This window comes from Talpa europaea, assembly GCF_964194135.1.
Source record: "Talpa europaea genome assembly, chromosome: 5".
Taxonomy (NCBI): Eukaryota; Metazoa; Chordata; class Mammalia; order Eulipotyphla; family Talpidae; genus Talpa; species Talpa europaea.
The window spans coordinates 55,628,572-55,648,383 of NC_140071.1; the positions used below are offsets into that span (position 1 = coordinate 55,628,572).

Here is a 19,812-nt window from a genome sequence, read left to right on the forward strand (position 1 = left end):
TTATTGTACCAGACACTGGAGCCTCTTACCTAACATTAGGATTTTTCGGACTAAGGAAAATAAGAAAAGTGCAAAGACCTGAACTCTCAACCCATGGGAAATTCTGTCTGGGAAATGAACCAAAGGAAGAACAGGGAAAAAAATAACAAAATTGTACCATGTTATAAGTTTAGTGGAGGAAGATCACAACAAAACTGTGAGCAGAAAAACAAAGCGTGTGGTTTCCTCTTTTCTAGAATATAGTATTGCTTAATGTGTCCTGCTTTCAAGATTCTAAGCATAAGACAAGACATCAAGTACACATTGGAAAAGTCATATCTGCATAGTCATCTAAAATGAGACAAGCTTAGCTTAACTAAAAAGATTTATTAACAATGTAAAATGTTAAATATTTTTACAATCTGAGCTAATTTCAGCATGCCCTATAAGATTTAACACTATGCTGATGTGCAAACATCATGCTTCAGATTTCAATTAGAAGAAAATGTGATATTATTCAATTTTACATTTTAGGGTAATTGTATATATTTCTACACCATTTCCTAGCTGGATTACTTCATTATCCATGAAGCCAAAAAAGACATCATTGGATCAAAAGGAAATTAGTTGCCCATATGCATTGTAGGAAGGTATTAGGATTATTGTGTATTTACAAAATTTAAATATTTTTAATATATGGGTTTTGTTGCATTATTAATTAAAATATTTTGATGTTGAAGCTCTTAGATTCTGACAGAATGGAAGACTGAACATAAAGGAGTGCAGAGAAAGCAATAGGTGAGGTGGTATATGTTGGACTATTATATTATTTCTAGTGATACTGACAGATTGGATTTTGAATAGTTTTCAGCTTTGAATAGCTTTCTATGTTTAAAGACCTTTTCATATATGATAAATTGTTAACATGAGATCAGCAAGAGCTACAGATATACTACTATACATGAAATAATTTTTCTCTGTATAATACATTTAAAAAAACCTTTAAATAATTTAAAAATCATAAGTCTTACATCTGTCGTGGTATGGTTTAGAGCAGACATGCACATGTCAGCTTTAAAAATCCTTTTTAAAAACAGCCTGCCTTTTGAATCTTTTTTTTTTTTTCTTGACAGCAGCTGCTTTCAAATGTAAAATCACTTAAAAGGGCAGGAGGAGGTGATAAAAGTAATAAGGAAGCATAGAAAACATAGTCAAAAACCAATAACTGTGTTTCAGCTGTCTGGAGTCCTCGGGTCCTGTGATTTTTCTCCAGGTCTTCCCAATGGCGGATTTCCAGGAGGAATCGCCTAGCTTGAAACCAGACAACACAGCCCAAAGAACCTTCTCTTCCGTCTTCTAACCAGGGGGTAGGGAGTTAGATTCAGAAGGCTGCTGTCATCTGTAATGGGATACAATGTATATATAAATGAGCTACCACAAAACAGCTTGCTTTTGATAAAATGGCTTTAAAAATCATCCTTTGAACCAAGGTTTCTTCACTTCAGCACATTTTGCACCTGATACTTCTCTGTTGCAGGGGTCTATCTAGAGCTTTGTAGTCGGAAGCACTCCCCTGCCAGTTGTGACAACCCAAAATGTCCCCAGATATTTCCCATGGGGAGGACAAATAACAGCTGAGAACCAATGCTTAGACTTGCATTTGAACTGCTTTGAAGCCATTTTTCACTTGGGAGAAGGGTAGCTTCTTAGGAAAAACGTAGGCTCTGGATTAAGGGTGGCTTCTTTTCTTAGCTTGTCTCTGGTGTTAACTAGTCCTGTGACCTTGAACATGACACTTAAATTTTCCAGATTTGTTTCCCTATCTGTAAAATAAGGTTTAATAATACTTACCTTAGGTCCTTGAGACAATTTCACTTGTGTGGGCTCCTAGGTGTCTACCACAGAGGAAGCACTCCATAAGTATAGCTGTTCTTTACCTATTTTTCTTAACACGGGACCATTGTCTTGCATTCACTTACCTTCTTCATAATTTTAAGAAGTTTTAACTATTCCATGTTGAGTCCTAGCACTTTCTATAGATTTCTGTATATAAGGGTGTTCAGAGAAGATTACTGACCATTGAACGCCTAAGTTTTGGCTTGGAATTTTATGAATACAATTTGAGGAGAAAAATAAACCAGTAAATCAAATCTAGTTTAATGAACTGGGTCTTAAAGAAATAATGCAGTCCAAAAGAAAGGATGGGTAGAACCAGCCTGATGGAGCAGAACAGCTCAGTGTGGCCTCAGGGGCTGTAGAAAGACCACAAGGAAATAATCTAAATGCCAACCGGGGAGATTCATCCTGGAAACCTGCTACAGTCAGCCTGGAGCTAGGGGTAGCCCTGTGGCCTGCTGACGTTGGCAACTGTGAGGGACCTAATCTCTGCAAGGGCTTAGGACTGCACTGTCCTCCCAGAGCGGAGCTCAGGGGCACCTGCTTGCCACATCTTAATTCTGAGGAGACAGGACCTTAGGCAAGAGCCCAGATCAGGAGTCAGATGAAGAGATGGACTGCATAGTGCAGACTCTGCCCCGGCTCAACAGAAAACTGGCTTGTACATGAGTTTTGGTTTGCCTTGATTATTGAGCCCACAGATATTTGGGGAATTATCAAGAACACAGGGGACTCCCTGGTGGCACAAGGGGTTAAGTCACAGCACTATGAAACTATCCACAGCCACTGCAGCATGAGTTTGATCCCCTGCCAGGGAACTACCCATAAGGCTCGGCAGACCTCTCCTGTCTCACCCACCGTTCCCCTCAGCAGTGTATTTCAGTCAGTCTGCCTGTTCTGTTCCCCACTCGGTCTCTGGTGAATCCCTTCATCCTGTGCCCCCCTCCCTGCATCTCTGGCCTATATCCCAGTTCTTGTGTGCATAAATAAATCTTAAAAAAAGAACACAAATGGGCCCTAGCTTCCCAATCATCTTATATAACTTGTGTCATCCATGAATCTAGGCTCCTCTCCCCCTTCCCTAAAGATTTTCTTCCATGTGTCATGCTCCTCTGTAAATTAGCATCACCCACCAAGTTGGCAGTATTCCTTGGAATGTGCGCTAGGTTATACATTTAGATGGAACTAGAGCAGTAAGGGAGAGCCAGGGAAGAAAAACACATGCCCCAATTGGGCAGATCAAATTAATCAAACACTCTCTGAGTCTCCCTAGGTTAAAATCCTCTTTAAAAACTCATTCTGCTACCAATGCTGCTGAAAAACAGGACTATCTTTGTCCTTTCCATAGTGAAAATAATTCATTATAATCTAGATGTCAACATTTTGAGAGCTAAAAATAGGACATCTCTCCTTTATAGTTAAACTTGCCCCAAGTAGCTGAGATATTGAAAGCAATATCAGACACTGTAAATGAGCCTGATTTCTCAGGAGAATGTCTCAGAGATGAATCATGATATATTCTTAACCAAAAGAAATGATAAGCTAGTTTCTCACTTTCATATCATTTTTAGGACTCTTACTCTTTTAACCACTGAATGGCCAGTGAACTTTACCTAATTGGATATGGCAAACATAAAAGACTCTGAAGGGTAAATCAATTTAACTTTAGTATCTCTTTAGATACTGACTATAGTTCCTGAAACTCAAGTTCACCTGAAATTCAATGCTTCCTTGGAACAGAATCACCAAAACTATGAAGCTATTTATAGGTATGAAAAATGTCTGTCTCTAAGACATTTTTCTAAGATCTAGCTCCTGAATTCCATATATCCCTTTCTTTTTCCAACTTTTAAGAGAACTGGGGAGTGTCCGAACATGTATTTATATATTATAAGACGCAATTATCTGTACTGTTCCCACTATATGAGGAAATATTTACTACAATGTATCTGCAAAAAAAAGTGTGCATGTGTATGTTGTGGTTGTATGTTTGTTCTTACTCTCTCTTCTATGTGTTAAAAGCTTACAGGTATTATGCAACAGATATTATGAGATTTATATTAAGACTTGTCCTTTTACATGTGTACTCATCATAATGAATCAAAAACTTGTCACGCTATAGAAATTCTCCTCAGCCATCTTTCTTGTCTCATATATAATCACTTGTGAGTATTGTACACACACACACACACTTGAATAGGAAGTGTTGGGATTGGTGAGAAAGTGCTCAGATGTTAAGCAAAGAACAGGCCACCCACGTAGGATGACTGCTGGTTTGAGGCATCTTTGTCTAGCATTTGTGACACCTTTGTCTGGCCCAGAGCTTGTCTGATCAACACCTAGGGCTGAAGTGACACAAAAGCGCAACAATTCTTAGTAGGCATTTGGAGCCGCTCTCTACACCATAGGAAGCTGACACCTGCAGTAAGGGTTGAAATTCACTGAGCAGTAAGTATGCCTGGAAAGGTTTGAAGTGACTTCATCTCCAAGGAAAGAAGTCTTCCCACATTGATTGAAATGCTGCCTCTGAAGTGACAGGCCAAAAGAATGTGAGCAAAATGGAATATTCCCTGACTTATTCTGTGTGTTCTGGGCTAATCCATCTGAACTTGTTGGGAAGTCTTTGATATATTTTCTCTTTGCAAATGTTGGTTTATATGTGTTTATTAAGACTTTCATGGCATCTTTTCTCTAAAGGGTGAGGTCTCACAGAACCATAACCTAGGGCAGTTTAAAGTGCGAAAATAAAAATTGAGAAAGGGAAGGGGAGCAAGGAAAGCAAAGAGAAAAGGAGAGCAAAGGGAGAGTAGGAAATTCAGCCAACAGTAAGTTTCCTAGACATCTTTCCATCTCTTTCTTTGTCTGACACCTAAAACATCTCTCCTTTCACTTTGCAAAAAGCAATTCTCATTACTCCCTCCCTCCCTTTAACAACTCAGATCTGACTTCATGAGAATCCAATAAGCCCTGTAGCAACCCACATGTAACTAATGATATTATGACATTGTTATATTCAAAGCACTATTTTCTTTGTCTTTCCAATAGTGTGTATATGTGTATATGTGTACGATAGTTGTTTCCAGAATTCACATGCCCTACCCCGAAAAGCTCCATCACTATCTACCAGGGGAGGGACATACCACTTGAAAAAGCTTCCCAGGTGATGCTCACTCAGTTCTCTCCTGCCGGATCTAGAGTGTCTAGGGGTAGACATATTCTAAACACCTGACCCAGAATTTGGCACATCCTAGGTGACCATTTCTTGGTGATGATGATGGAGAGGACAACACATGCCAGGGTGAAAAGTCTGTTCCTCCATCTGTGGACATCGAGTAAACATTTAACATTTATGAGTAGGGCCACAACACAAAGTATTGCACTAAGCAATTCATGTGTGATTGTGGAGGTGTGGTCATATACATGTCGCCATTGGAGATAGGTATATATCTGAATTCTAGATAAAAGGTTGTTGAGATTACAAAGTATATAGGGCTACCAATAAAACTGCCCAAAGCAGGCCTCCCTGGTGGCACGAGGGGTTAAGACACAACATATGAAGCTATCTGCAGCCACTGCGGCACAAGTTTGATCCCCGGCCAGGGAGCAACCCACATGGCGCACCAGACCTCTCCTGTCTCGCCCGCTACGCCCCTCAGCAGTGGATTTTGTCAATCTGCCTGTTCTGTTCCCCACTCTGTCTCTGGTGAATCCTCTTACCTCCCGCACCTCTGGCCTGCACCCCAATTCTTGTATGCATATATAAATAAATCTTAAAAAAAAAAAACTGCCCAAAGTAGCATCCAGACATCAGCAGACATCCCATGGGGGAAGAACCTAAAAGGTCACTTCCAGGTTAGAACATGGCACACTGCCAGGGTTCTTCAGCCAGATATCAGAGCTCTTCTGCCTGACTTGATGGTATTGATTCTGGTTCTGGACATCCAAACTGGAGAGTCATGGGATTTGAGTCTGGAGTTTAGTCTGGAGTAGGATGTTGGCAGAGGGGTCCTATTCTAGAATTTATGCAATTCCTGACTGATCCATTTCAGGCTGATTCTAACGCATGGTCTCAACAACCAAACTGTAGGCAAGAGTGAACATACCAATACATCCCACATCCTTCATTAAGTCAGAAATTTTGGAAAAGGTGAAACTGTCTTTCAGGCTTAATTTATTTCTGCTGAGATGTTTTGTTTGATTAACAGTACATATTCGGAAGATGCTTGTCCTTCACTTTCCAATCTCCTTTTAGCCTTTGTCAGTAACCTTGTGGGCTCTCCACAGGTGGTACCATTTGTAATCCATTTGACACAGCAAGACTATCATAATTAATGAAGCTCCCCACAGCACTGCCAGTGACCCAGAATGTAGGACAGGAGGCACCGAGTGGAAAGAACAGAGGGCTGTGAGCCAGGAGACCTGGACACTGTCAGGAGGCTGTAGGAGCTGCAAGAACAAGGGCCATGCTTTTCTTTTGTGTACCCATTTGTCCCCAGTCTTAAACTGGAAGGATAGGAGGGAAAAGGATCTGTCTAAACTAACCATTAAAATTACCACTAATCATTAAATTACCACTAACCATTAAAATTACCACTAACCATTAAAATTCTTGTTCTTGGCCACAATCCTGTATTTGCCACGGAAAATAAATTTAAAGCAAACCGTTGTTGCATCAAATTTTGACTGTGGTGGTTATAGGGGGAGTTATGATTAAATCTTTAAATGCCGAAATAAACCCTGAACAGTTTCTGAGTTGAGGTCCAGTCTGGAGCCTGGAGAGCAGGGGAATTTGAGCTTTTCCAGCACAGGCTCTTCTAGAACATGCCTGATAGGCTTTTCTATGGTCAGGGTTTGAGGCAGGAGAAAAAGCGACCCAGAGTAGTAGCTTTCCCTTCTTCTCTCTCTCCTTCAAACACACACGTAAATGGAATAAAAAGTGAAAGAAAATAAAAAGCCAGAAGGAAAACAGATGGCTTCCTATAATGATTTTCATCCAGTTAGAATTATGTTTTGACATTACGGTCCAACAGAAAAGAACTGGAATCATTTTTTTCCTACATCTCACCCCACATGACTTCTGCCTATACTAGCCTAGACCTGTATAAACAAAGTACCTGACAAGAATTCCGGTAAGGTCATGGAGAAGCCCCAGTATGCAGTCATTCAGATGACTCCCGCTGACTTTGTTCATTACAATGGCACCATAGGCATCTGCTAAAAAATGCTCCCAGAGGGATCCCAAGGAACCTACTCTCCTTCCCTCAGGCCTTCCTGGATCCTCCACGCTAGACTCACCCTCACCCCCTTCCTTCAGAGGTCAGCTTGCAGTGACATCAAGCTGTGAATGCCCACCAAACATCTAGAGAACAGACACAAATCTTTACAGGTGAGGATTGTCCTGTCTCCCCCCAAATCAAGGAATTTGAATTTCCCATAAGACCACTTCAATTTTATTAAAAATTATTTTAAAACCCTATGACATCTCTCCCTCATGAAGAAGTCTTTGTATCTCTTGGCTCTCTCCTTTTCATTCCTCAAATTCATTCATTCAGGGTTCAAGTCCTGGGGTATCATGGATTTGAATGACTATTCTCCTTTCATGCCTGTTTTACACATAGTATCAATCTCAAGTTACATGTTAATATTTTTTAAATGTATTTAACATTTGAATTATTTTTTATGTTTATAAAAGTAATACAAAGTTACTATATTAGACTTTTTTAGATTATCAATATGTCCTAGGTTAATAAAATGGAAAGTTCTGATTTTTTTTTTTTTTTTTTTTTGTTCATGCATGGTCCAGGGCCTCCCTCGTGGTGCAGCTGAGCGCAGTGCTATGGAGCTGTCCGCAGCCTCTGCAGTGCCGGTTCGATCCCGGCCAACCGGCGAAGGTCCCACATGGTGCGGCAGACCTTTCCCATCTCCCGGCAGACCTTTCCCGCTGCTCCCCTCAGCAGTGTATTTCGTCACTCTGCCTGTTCTGTTCCCCACTCTGTTTATGGTGAATCCTCTCACCCTCCTGTGCATCTGGCCTGTACCCCAGTTCTTGTATAAATAAATAAATCTTAAAATAAATAAATAAACTTTAAAACAAATGCATGGTTCAAACTCTGCTGGATTAATTTTCACTAAATGGAGAGGGAATATTTCAGATGGTTTGATTTAAAATATAGGCTGCAAGGTGTACATGAAATTCAGACTGAGAACCCAGAGTTATCATCTTCTGGGCAGCTAAATGTAAGTCACAGCAAGGGGCCCTCAAGCTGCTGTTGGGGATAAACATATGCTGTGCCACAAAAGAAATCACCCCATGTCCCCCAGGTTCTTCTCAGACTGAAGGAGTAATCAAACCAGCATTGGATGAGTTAGCAGAGGAAAAACAATCAATTAAATAATGCACAAATAGAGAATTTATATGGTTGTCAATTCTGGAGCAGACCAGGACTGCATTTTAGATTTCTTTTTATTTCTTTTATTTTTTTTTATAAGTTCTGTGTTTATTATTTATTTATTTATTTATTTATTTATTTTACACAAGCACTGGGAACAGTCAGAAGCGTGGGAGGGTGAGAGAATTCACCAGAGCCAGAGCGGGGAGCAGAGCAGGCAGAAGGACCGAAGCACACTGCTGAGGGGAGCAGCGGGTGGCAGGAGAGGTCTGCGCGCCACGTGGGACCCTCCTCTGGTGGCCGGGAGCAGCCAGGGATCGAACCGGAGCTGCAGAGGCTGCGGGCAGCTTTGCAACCCAATGCTCAACCTCTGTGCCACCGGGGAGGCCCATCCTGCATTTTAGAATGTGGGGTATCAAGGACAGGAAGGGGGAGATTTCACATGATTGACAAAAAGAGCATGGTGACCTCATCCTTACTCAGTAAGGGTGCGATTCTTAGATTGAGAGAATGTGTTTATTGATAAACCTAAAACTGGTTGAGAACCCCACATCATATTCTTCCAGGTTAATAAAAGGGAGAATAGTGATTGTTTTATCGATGAGGATATATTTGTCTCTTCTTTAATCAGGGCTGAGTGAAGGACTTGGGCCAGATCAGCTTCTTCAAGCCTTCAGGGTCCTCATTACAGTGAGCACCAAGTGAAACAATTTACATTCCTAAGTAATGGAAATGGACCTCTTGAGACTCTCAGGGTCTTGACTGACCTCTAGTTCCAGACCAGTGTGACATGAGGCCTGCTCTAGGCCTACTGAGAAAATTTTATCTGACCATTTTGGGGGCATTGACCCCACAGTATTAAGAAGCTGAGGAGAGCTTCAGACTAGCCTGTCCGTCTGGTGTTATCACTTCCACCTCTTCACCTTCTGCCACCCTGCATCCTGAGCCAAGAGGCTCTTCTGTTCTGCTGCCAGGTCCTGTTCCTTCTTGCTCAGAAGGAAGAAGGTATGTGGCAGGAGACGATGAACAGCGGAGAGTATGAAGACACCAGCATGGCTGCTAGAACCAGTAATGAACCTACTCGGTATGGGTTGGTTGCGCGACAGTTAACTACCTTAGGATAGCTCTGGAGCCAGATGGTCTAGATTCACATCTCATTTTCTTATAGTCTTTGTGACCTTGGCCCCATTAGTTAACTTCTCTGTACCTAACTTTCCTGTAGATAAGGGAATGTTAATTTAATATTAAATTATATTAATATAAAAAGCATTTTTCTCAAAGTTTATTAGAATTATTAAGTTAATATAGTCAATCTATAATATTTAGAACAGTGGAATTGTGGAACTGTGACTTATAATAATATGTCTGTATGTCTGTTCTAGACTCAAGGATCTTAAAAACTCTTGAAATTTCCCACGTTCTGAGAGAGAAAAAGGTGTCCTTTGTTATGTTAATGAGGTGACTTCTGGAAAACACCTGAGGTTGGAGGCTGGTTGCCATGGGAACCAACAGATTTTTTTTTTTTTTTAGAGAGTTGGAATTTTCAGTCCCACCCCCAACCTCCAGGGAGGAGGGGCTGAAGAGTTCCATCACTGATAGCCAGTGACTTCATCAGTCATGCCTGTGCAGTGAACCTCCATAAAAACCCAAGCGCACAGGGGTCAGAGAGCTTCCTGTGGTGACTATATGGAGACTGGGGAGACTGGCATACTTAGAAGATGGAAGCTCCCCCATCTCATCCATCTGACCTTCCCGCGTGTAGGGTAAGGTAAAAGTATCAGGCTTTTCTGCCCTCCCATTAGGATAGATGAGGGAACCCTGTGGTCCTGAATGCATGCCTGATGGCAGGCACCTGGGTACAAGGGTGGCATCACAGGGATGCCAGCAGAAGCCAAGAACGAACAGAAGCCGAGAGAAGAAGAGAAACAGAGAGAACGCCAGAGAGAACCCAGATAGAGTGAAGACTTGCTGGGCGCTGGGAGGCCTACCAGCCTCCCGGCACCCCAGCACCCCTGCCAGCCATGTACCCGGTAAATCCCAATAAAAGCCTGCAAAGCCACTGAAGACTCTCTCCTCCTTGTCTGCATGCATGGGATCATAGAAAACCTGCACGGTGTCCAATTCCTGCCCCTACAATGAGTTATATCCTTTTGTAACAAACTCATAATCTAGCAGTAAAATGTCTCTCTGAGTTTTTTGGAGCTGCTCTTGCAAACTAACCAACCCATGGGGGTGGCCTTTGGAACTTCCAATCTATAGGAGATTTGTCAGAAGTACAGGTGACAACCTTGACTAGTGATTGGCATTTGATGAGAGGGACAGTCTTGTATGATGACTAAACCCTTAATTTTCAGCATCTGATATCTCCAGGAACTGTCAGAATTCAGTTACATTGTAGGATACACAGCTGGTATTCAAGAATTGCTGGGTATTGGGGACCCTCCCCCACACATACATTGGAGTTGGGTGGCATGTGTAAGTTCTCAGTGTATCTTACTATTACTTCCTTTAGATAATACACATCTGGATGGCAGGAGGTCTTCCTTTGTTAGTGTTCTTAAGCCTCCTTTACTAGAGTAAACTTTTTAAAAGTAAGGGCCAAGCCTTCAGTCCTTTGTGTCTGCCACATGTGGGATTGCATGTTTCTCAATGAGGGCAATGAAGAAATGCTCCTGACTGAGGCCAGTGGAGGAGGCATCTGATTTGCGGTCAGAGTGAATCTCAGTTCTCTTCAGAGCAAAACTATGGTCACTGAGTACTCCCTTCTCATTACCGTACCTTCTGGAGCAAAGACAGATGTATGACCAATGCCTTTGATTACTTGTGTACTAAACTTGCTTTACTTTCTCAAGAAACACATTTCAAGGTTATTTTAAAAAACATCCTTTGCCTCAAAAAGAAATGACAAAACTCACCTTGATTTTTCAGTGGTAAAGGCATAGTTTCCCTGAGTTTGCTTAAAAGGTTTTTCATTTCTCGCATATCTCTGCAAAATTGAAAAAAAAAGAAAAATAATCAGCTGTACAATTTTGAAATGCAATCTCAACAGTCTGTTCTATGAGACAACTGAAGGACGAGAGTCTGTACCTAATTGTACAAGCTCTAGTTTCCAATAGGCAAATATTGAATTTATTTTGCTTTTTTATAACAATCTGAGCTGGCCTGGCTCTGGAAGGAAGAACTACCCTGGCAAGCATTTCCACAGGGCCTTCTGTTGCAGGCGTTCTCACCTGTTCCTCCAGTGGGACCTGGCCGAGATCAGATGAGAGACTCTGATAATGAGGACTGTACTTCAGATTTCCAAGGGGAGGGAAGGGCAGAGAACTCAAATAGTGAGGGTGCCCTCAAGGTTTTCAGGTCAGGTGGCTGTTGTGATTGTGTAGTTTCACTGTTTTCTGCTTGAATTTACAAGTCTAATGTGATTGCAATTTGGTGTAACACATGTGTAAACTATTAACAAGAATTAAATTTGAATTGACTTGGAATGTCAGGGGAGGGGAGAGTCTGTTAAATTCAAAAACCTTCAGGGAAGAGGTCCACCAAGGATGAAACAGAGCGAGCACAGTACCACCAGGGGCACTGGGCCTCCCTTCCTACGGACACGGGCATATAGATATGCCACTCTTACCGCCAAAATCCTCCCTCATCTCAAGGTACAAGGTATGTGGGATCATAAACCATAGAAGTGCAGAGTAGGGAGTCATCTTGAGGGCGTCTAGTCTGGGACCAAGGGTCAGGGGGCCAGTGGTTCCCCCACATTTGGGTGGTTGTCCACTGAGTCATCATGCCACAAATCCCAGGGCATTAAAAAGACAAAAATCAGATACACCATCTAGTTAATTCTAGAATAGGTGAGCAATAGCAGGCCTTGGGGTTTAAGAAAGCTTTTTTGAGAACACATTTCTAAAGCTGAGGAAACTTTAACTTGTTTTTCTTCTGCCATTGGAGGAGTGAGAGCTACCATTTAACTTTACAGATGACACTCCACAGTCCGCGTTATGAAAACACAGCTGTTGAGTACGGTTTGAAGATCCCTATCTTTGGGGAGGTAGAAACCCCATGGGGTCTCCTTCTCAAGTATTGGGCAATGTGTGAGATGAAACTATCTCAGGGATTGCTGATTGGAAAAGGAGAGGAAAGTAGCCTTGAGGAGCTCTAGATAACACCTGTAAATACAACCAGAATTCTTCCTCACAGGCGTGAGGGTGTATCTGTGGGGAGCTACATGGTGACACTCTGCAAAGAGTATTTCTGGGGTGAGAAGGTGAGTGTGGGGAAGGGGAGAGAGGAGGACTGGCTCCTAGAACCAGCCAAGGAAGCATTGTTTTTATGTAAAATTCTCCAGAGCAGACAGGATGGGTGGGAGGGGAAGGCACAAGGTGGGACAGGGTAGGAATGTGAGACGGACTGGCTGGAGAGGTAGGTCTTCTTGAGATGCAACAATTCTCAGCCTGGCTTTTGCACTGGAGTGCCCGGCTGCTAGGTTCTACCCCATGAGAGCCTGATGTTGTTGTTTTAGGGTGGGACCCTGGTGATTATTTTTTATAAATTAATTTTTTTAAAGATTTATTCATTTATTTATACAAGCACTGGGTACAGTCAGAAATGCGGGAGGGTGAGAGAATTCATCAGAGCCAGAGCAGGGAGCAGAACAGGCAGACTGACGAAGTACACTGCTGGGGGGAGCAGCGGGCGGGGCAGGAGAGGTCTGCGCACCATGTGGGACCTTCGCGGGGCAGCCGGGGATTGAACCAGCGCTGCAGAGGCTGCGGGCAGCTTCGCAGCCCAGCGCTCAACCGCTGCGCCACCAGAGGAGGCCCTATTAATTTTTTTATGACATCCTTGCAGTCTCTGTAGTTCTCTTACCACCCTATCACCCATGAACCATCACCATGTTCTCTTGTGCTCATCCTGCTCATCATTTCTTGCCCCCTATCTTCCCCCTCCTTTGCTGTATGCTTCAGTTCTGTGGGAAGCTGGTGTTTTTAAGGTGTAACACAGGTTGTGACCCAAGCGTGGGGCAGTGAGACAGGGAGAGCTGAGGAGACTGCCCTCCCAAGCCAGGTATGCCTAGTTCCTTCACTTGTCTCCACCTTCCCTGGCTGGAATCTGGATTTTCAGACTGAAATGAAACATTGTCAACCCTGTGTGCTGTGCTCTCCCATTCTTTATGTCACCCACAGCTTGCTTTTCTACAAGCGTACAGAGCTTGGCTGTAGCTGTTGTACAAGTTCTCTCAAAAGGAGAATGGCTGGGCTGATGGATTATGCCCTGACCATTAGCATCCTGGCAGATATTTCTTCCTGGGACTAGAACAGAGCATTTTCTATTTGATAAATTAAGATAAATCAATCCCTCATCATTTATCTATAGTTCTATCAAATGGTGCCAAACAGCTTTATTTTTGAATCGTTGGATTACCAAGCTTATACAAAATCCAAGTTTTATTAATAGCACATAATTACCACACGCTTCAATTTTCTATAAACACAGAAATTCAGTAATGAGCCTGAGAATTGTATTACAACCTGACTGTAGAACCACAATGGCTATAAATGCCATTGTGTGTTACATTTCTAAAAATAAAAAATAAAATGCTCGCTATCTTGCCAATGACTCAACATAGCACACACAGAGCACTCAATAGAATTGCCCAGTTTTCATTCAGCTGCTTTGTGCCAGGCTCAGGGGACATTAGCCGCAAAGGACAGGATATCTGTCCAAAGGTTGACAAACAAGGCCTCATTCTTCTGCCTCATAAAATGGCATTTTTAGCATCTAGAGAAGACATGGCACTTATTATTATATTATTATCATTTCCTTTTCCTGAATGAAATGGAATCTTTGTAGAATATCTTTTTTTTTTTTTTTCCCCAAGAAAGAAAGAAACTCCCTTTCTAGCAGGGGCTACTGCTGGTTAAGATAAGTGTACTAACTGGCCTTGACCACTGTGGGGGCCACTGGCTACATTCTGGAGGGGAGTGAAGGGAGCCCTGCCACTGCTGCCTTGGACAGATGTGGGCCCCTGACCCACCTCTCTGCAGAATTTTCCATACCCCTGAAATCTGAGGCATCTTTGCACGATTCTGAACTTGTCTCCCTGAACAAATGAATATTTTGGGACCTAGTCTATTGGGTGAACTGTGATGATACATAGATCCAACGCTCCCTTCCCAAGGAAGCACAGTTTCCATTTCCATGGTGATGCAGCCTGGCGGAGTCAGCTAAGCAGAGGCTGGAGCCTATGTCTGCTGGAGGTTCGCCTACTGTTCACTGCAGAGTTTGCCGTCTCTCCCGGCTCTCCTCTCCGTTTTATGAGAGCTGTTTCTGAGTCTGAAAGAGAAAATCTTCACTTTCTGTAGCCCCTAACAGTATTAACTGGAGGAGGGCTGGCAGTCTATTTAAGGGAACTTCCCACTTACCTTTCAGTGTTCTCAATGTCTGTGGAAACCTGCCAGGCTTGTTGCTGAATATCTACAGGGGATGATGAGGAGTCCTCTACAGCAGGCATTTCAGCGCTCTCCTCAATTTTGCAATCCAAACCCTTGGTTCCCCCGACAGGTTCCTTTCCTAAGGGGTGATAGGGTGGGTAAGAGAAATGGATAAGAAATCATAAATGCAAATTCTGTATCCAAGACTGCAAAGCTTGACTACACTTTGATTGAAATGCTCCCTCACAAATACTAAAATGGTGTGTCTATCTCTGTGTGTGTGTGATGTTTTCACAACATTTTGGGAAAGGTAGCATGAGGTCAATGCAACCTGAAGGTCAATATAAAAGTAAGGCCCCTGATTTTGATGAAATATTGGTGCTTTGTAGCCCATTCTTAGTGAGTTAGAATCAGGTTAGCTTGGGGGTGTGAAACCACGATGCTTTTTGATTCTCCGATGCAGGGACTGATTTCAAGTCGATTCTCTCTGGAAAAAAATCTCCAAATTGATTTAGCACTAGATTTATATGAAATGAAATGGGAGTTTTAGTCCAGTCCAGACAGACTTTGCTAATGTTCTTCATTTTGCCTAGAACATCTGTGCCTCTGAAGGGAGGATCCTGGGAGCCCGGGGATCGCCTATGACCTAAGAACTGGGTTTCAAACCCAGCTTTGTCAGTTATGTATTCACTTACTCCATTTGTTCACTTGGAAATATTCCTTGAGTTGCCGATTAAGCTTGATGTCAGAGATATAGAGATGAAAGGATGACAGTCTGTCTCTTAAAGTACTAGAGATAGACAATTAACAATTATATAAATAATTACAAAGCTGTTGTATAACAGCAGGCTGAAAAGGATATAGATTATTAGCTCAAATAAAGTGCCAATTGCCCTAACACCATTTAATGACTTTCCTGTTGACCTTACTGCTCTTTATGACATATTAAATTCCAATATAAATGTGGGTCTGTTTCTGGACATACTAAACTATTTCACATTTATTTATCTGTTTGTCCTTGTGCCAATTCTATGAACTTTTAATTATTATTATGGTTTTAGTATTTGGTAGTGAAAGTTCTTCATTATTCTTTTTCAAAAATGTTTAAATGTTTGAATTCACTGCAAGTGAAACTATAAATTACTACCATCTGGGATTTGGAACTTTAATGAGGAATGAGTCACTGATTACTTTTTCAGTATTGTCTAGGTTTAATGGTTTATTTGAAATTTTTGTTCTTCTTGAGTTAATTTTGATAATTCATTTGTCCTAGAAAACCATCTACTAGATACATTTGGAATAGCATACTTTCAAATCTGGTTTTCTCTGTGACTTTATGTATCCCTAATGCTATATTTCTATGGCTTCTATGATTTCTATGATTTCTTTGCAAGCCTTTATATGACTGAAAATATTTTCTCTCTCTCTCTCTCTCTCTCTCTCTCGTTCTCTCTTTCTCTCCTATCACACTTAACTTCTAATTGACTGGATATAAGTATCAATGAGAAAACTAAGTTTCTCTCAGAACATGGGTAATGTTTTCTCCTTGTCTACTATCTATAGCCGGGAAAGCTTTGTGGGCAACCTATTTAATGGCTCTCTTAAAAATTTTAAGGATGTTATCTTTAAACTTTTGAGTTCTGAATTGCCTCCTAAATATATCTAGGTATGGGTTCTTTTTATACCCATTTTTTGGCATTTGACTAGCATTTGCAATCTATTTTCTCCAATTCATTAATCTGAAAATTTGCAAACTTACAGCCAACTTAAAAGAATATACAATGGATATTCAAATATCCTAGTTTCACCAAATGGTAATATTTAATCATAGTTTCTTTTATCTCAGTTCTGTGTGTGTGTATATATCACATATATAGAAGTACATATATAAGCATGTATATACACATATATTTCATGTATATTATAGTTATATAGTTTTGATGAAATATTTAAAAATAAGTTATTTACATTAATACAGCTTATCCAAAATACTTCAGTGTGTATTTCCTAAAAAAGGAAAGTTTCTTACATAACTACAAAACAACTATCACACCAAAAAATTAACTTTGATAAATGATTTTATATAATACAATTTGATACAATACTATTTAATATCATGTCTATATTCAAATTTCTCCAATTCTTCCAATAACGGGCTTCATAGTTTTTTTTTTTTTTATCAAGGCATCAAACAGGATTATGCACTGTATTGTTTACCATGTTTCTTTATTCTCCTTTTAGCTAGAACAGGATCTTGTCTCTTATTTTTTGTCTTTCTTGTCATCAGTTGTTTTGAATGAATAGTCCAGAACAGTTGTTTTATAGAATGTTTTTGATATATTAGTTGTCTTATTGTTTCTGCATATCTAATTCAAAGTAAGCATTTTGGCCAAGAATATTACAGACATGATAGTGGGTTCTTCTCCGTATCTTGCATCAAAAAGCAAATGACTCTGTCCTATTATTAACAACATTAGTTGAGTATTACTGAATGCTTGGTAAGCTAGTTTCTGCCAGTGTGGACCATTGTAGAAGCACCCTTTTCCTTTTGCAATCATTATAAACTATGGAGTGATTCGTTGAGGTGTTACAGACTTTTTAATTTAAACATCTTTTCCTTTCTATAGGTATGATAATGTTTTTCTATTTTCTTGATTATTTACTTCTCTACTCTCTCCATTCTTTCAGAATTCCTATTTTATATTTGAATCTCTAGATTTAGTCATCTATGTTTCTTGATTATCTTTCATAATCCATATATATATATTTTAGGGCCTTGATCTTTCAGTTCATTAGTATAGGGTCACAGTATTTCCATTACTCTACTGCAATTTAGCCTGTCACAGTTTCATGAACATTGGAAAGAGACATATGATATGATGCCTGGGTCAGAGACAAAGGCAGTTTATTATCACAGGATAAAAGAAGCAAGAGTACGAACATTTGTATTGGTTTCTTGAGTCCTAATTCCCTTAAGAAAAAGGCCAGATCCTTCCTACACATACAAGGTGCTGTGTGATGGGAGAGGAACCCTGAACTTATTCAGGCTCCTGAATCTCTTATACGCATATCTGACCTTTGCCCCTAAAAGAACAGTCCTATTACATTGAACAACAAGCAGGTATTCCTCTGAAGGAAAACACTATTTCTGATTTCTGAAGCATTTGCTAAATAAACATCTTCCAAAAGATAGTGTAAAACAAAGGACGGTCAGTGCCTCACTTTGCAAGATATACCAAAAATGCAAGAGATGCATGGAATATTGTCTCCCAACATTAATCAACCTATCAATTGAGTTTTTATTTGATTGACAATATTTTTATTTCCAAAAATAGATGGCTTCTTCCTTTTGTTGCAGACAATTATTGTTTCATAGGCATGGCAGACTCATAAATCTTTCTGAGTGTACTGATTACATAGATTTAAATTATTTCTGGGGCCTCCCCGGTGGCGCAGCGGTTGAGCGCTGGGTTGCGAAACTGCGCGCGGCCTCTGCGGCGCCGGTTCAATCCCCAGCTGCTCCCCGGCCAACGGAGGAGGGTCCCACATGGCGCGCAGACCTCTCCTGCCGCCCGCTGCTCCCCTCAGCAGTGTACTTCGGTCCTTCTGCCTGCTCTGCTCCCCGCTCTGGCTCTGGTGAATTCTCTCACCCTCCCTCCCGCACTTCTGACTGTACCCAGTGCATGTATAAACAAAAAAAAACAAGCAAAACAAAAACCAGCAAACAAGTAAATAAAGCATGCCTCTATTAAAAAAAAAAAACATTTATTAAAAAAAAAATTATTTCTGTTTTCACTTTAAAATTAGTCTTAAAGTATTAGTTGCTTTTTTGTTGTATTTGGTAATCCCTTTCAGGGTGTTGGTTTTTCAAAATCTGGTCATTCTGGAAGAGTATTCAAACTTGTCTTTGAGGATCTCTGTTTGTATGTTGTTCTGATGACTATCCTACTTCTGGAGATTGTGGAAAAAGGGCAGGATGTGTGGCTGGGACATGTGTTTAAAACTTGTCTTCTGTGTTTCCATCGCCAGTGATTAGCTACCCAGACACTGCCTGATTTTTGGACCTCATGCGTGCTCTGAGTTTCCTGTTTAGAACTACTATGGAATCACATCTATTGAGCAATTCAGGCTTGGAAAAAACATTAGAATCAGGTGTTCACTTTTTTCTACTGCTGCCCTTCTGGTGGCTCAGAGTTATTTCATACCCTCTCCAACTTTGCCGCCCAGTTGTGATAATAATGGTCTCTATTGCTCTATTTGGAATAACCTAATTTTTCTGAATGCAATTTCAAGCATCAATTTTTTTTTGGACAATTATTCTAGAAGTCTCTTGTCTGATTTGAATCCAAGTTTGAAGAATCTTTGGAATTGATTTCATTTCTGCAGTAATTTTCTCCTGCTTATTTCTTCTTGAGATTTTATAGACACTGGTTTTCTCTATTCATTTATAGTCACCAATACAATTCTAGATGCTTTCTAGCTTTGAGAAATTCCTGAAATTCTCTGGTTTGTTGGTCATGCATCCTTGTTTTTCAGAGATACGGAAAAGGCTGTTCTATGTTTGCCAATCTCTACTTTTTTTCCTCTCTCTTATAATTAAGAGGGGCCATGTGACAGAGTTATGGCTTCTAAGCAGGATTCTGAGCAATGATGAATGCCTCTTTTGGATTGGCTCCTAAATATCTTGCCAAATGATCCCTCAAACTCTTTCTTTCCCTGGTCAACCCACCCCAACTCTGGCATTGAACTAGGACATGGGTAATAATAAATTCTTATTGTTTTAACCTTTGAGATTCAGTGTTGCTTTATGCCACAGTTACTCTTCTCTGAAAAATATAAGAAATAATATGGATTTATTCTTTTCACTGTATCTTTCCTCTTATTTCAGTGAATTTTCCGTAGGAAGGAAAGGATTTGCATGTGTTCAGTCCCACATCTCTAGACAAGCTTTACCTCCAATTACACACTCTCTATTAACAGATGCAGAATGAAAGCAATTCATTCACTTATTCAATACAATTAATTGAATCTTTACCATGCTCCAGGAACTGTGATAAATCGTGGGGATACAATAATACACATATACAGGTGATAACTCTAGAGAGGACAACAAAAAA

At 40.7% G+C, this 19,812-nt stretch overlaps 1 protein-coding gene across 2 annotated transcripts in view; it reads right to left on the reverse strand.

The window, feature by feature from the left end:
* Positions 1-1,262: 1,262 nt before the first annotated feature.
* RGS7BP (regulator of G protein signaling 7 binding protein) overlaps positions 1,263-19,812 on the reverse strand; it is a gene marked incomplete at both ends in the record, with an annotated part of 78,680 nt that continues 60,130 nt past the window's right edge. The window contains 3 exons of one of the 2 annotated variants that reach the window (XM_084233086.1): positions 1,263-1,378; positions 11,180-11,250; positions 14,687-14,834. In XM_084233086.1, the coding sequence (XP_084089212.1) occupies positions 1,287-1,378; positions 11,180-11,250; positions 14,687-14,834 (311 nt within the window). Of the gene's footprint in view, positions 1,379-11,175; positions 11,251-14,686; positions 14,835-19,812 lie in introns of those variants that run through there. The other variant, XM_084233087.1, reaches the window with a different exon arrangement.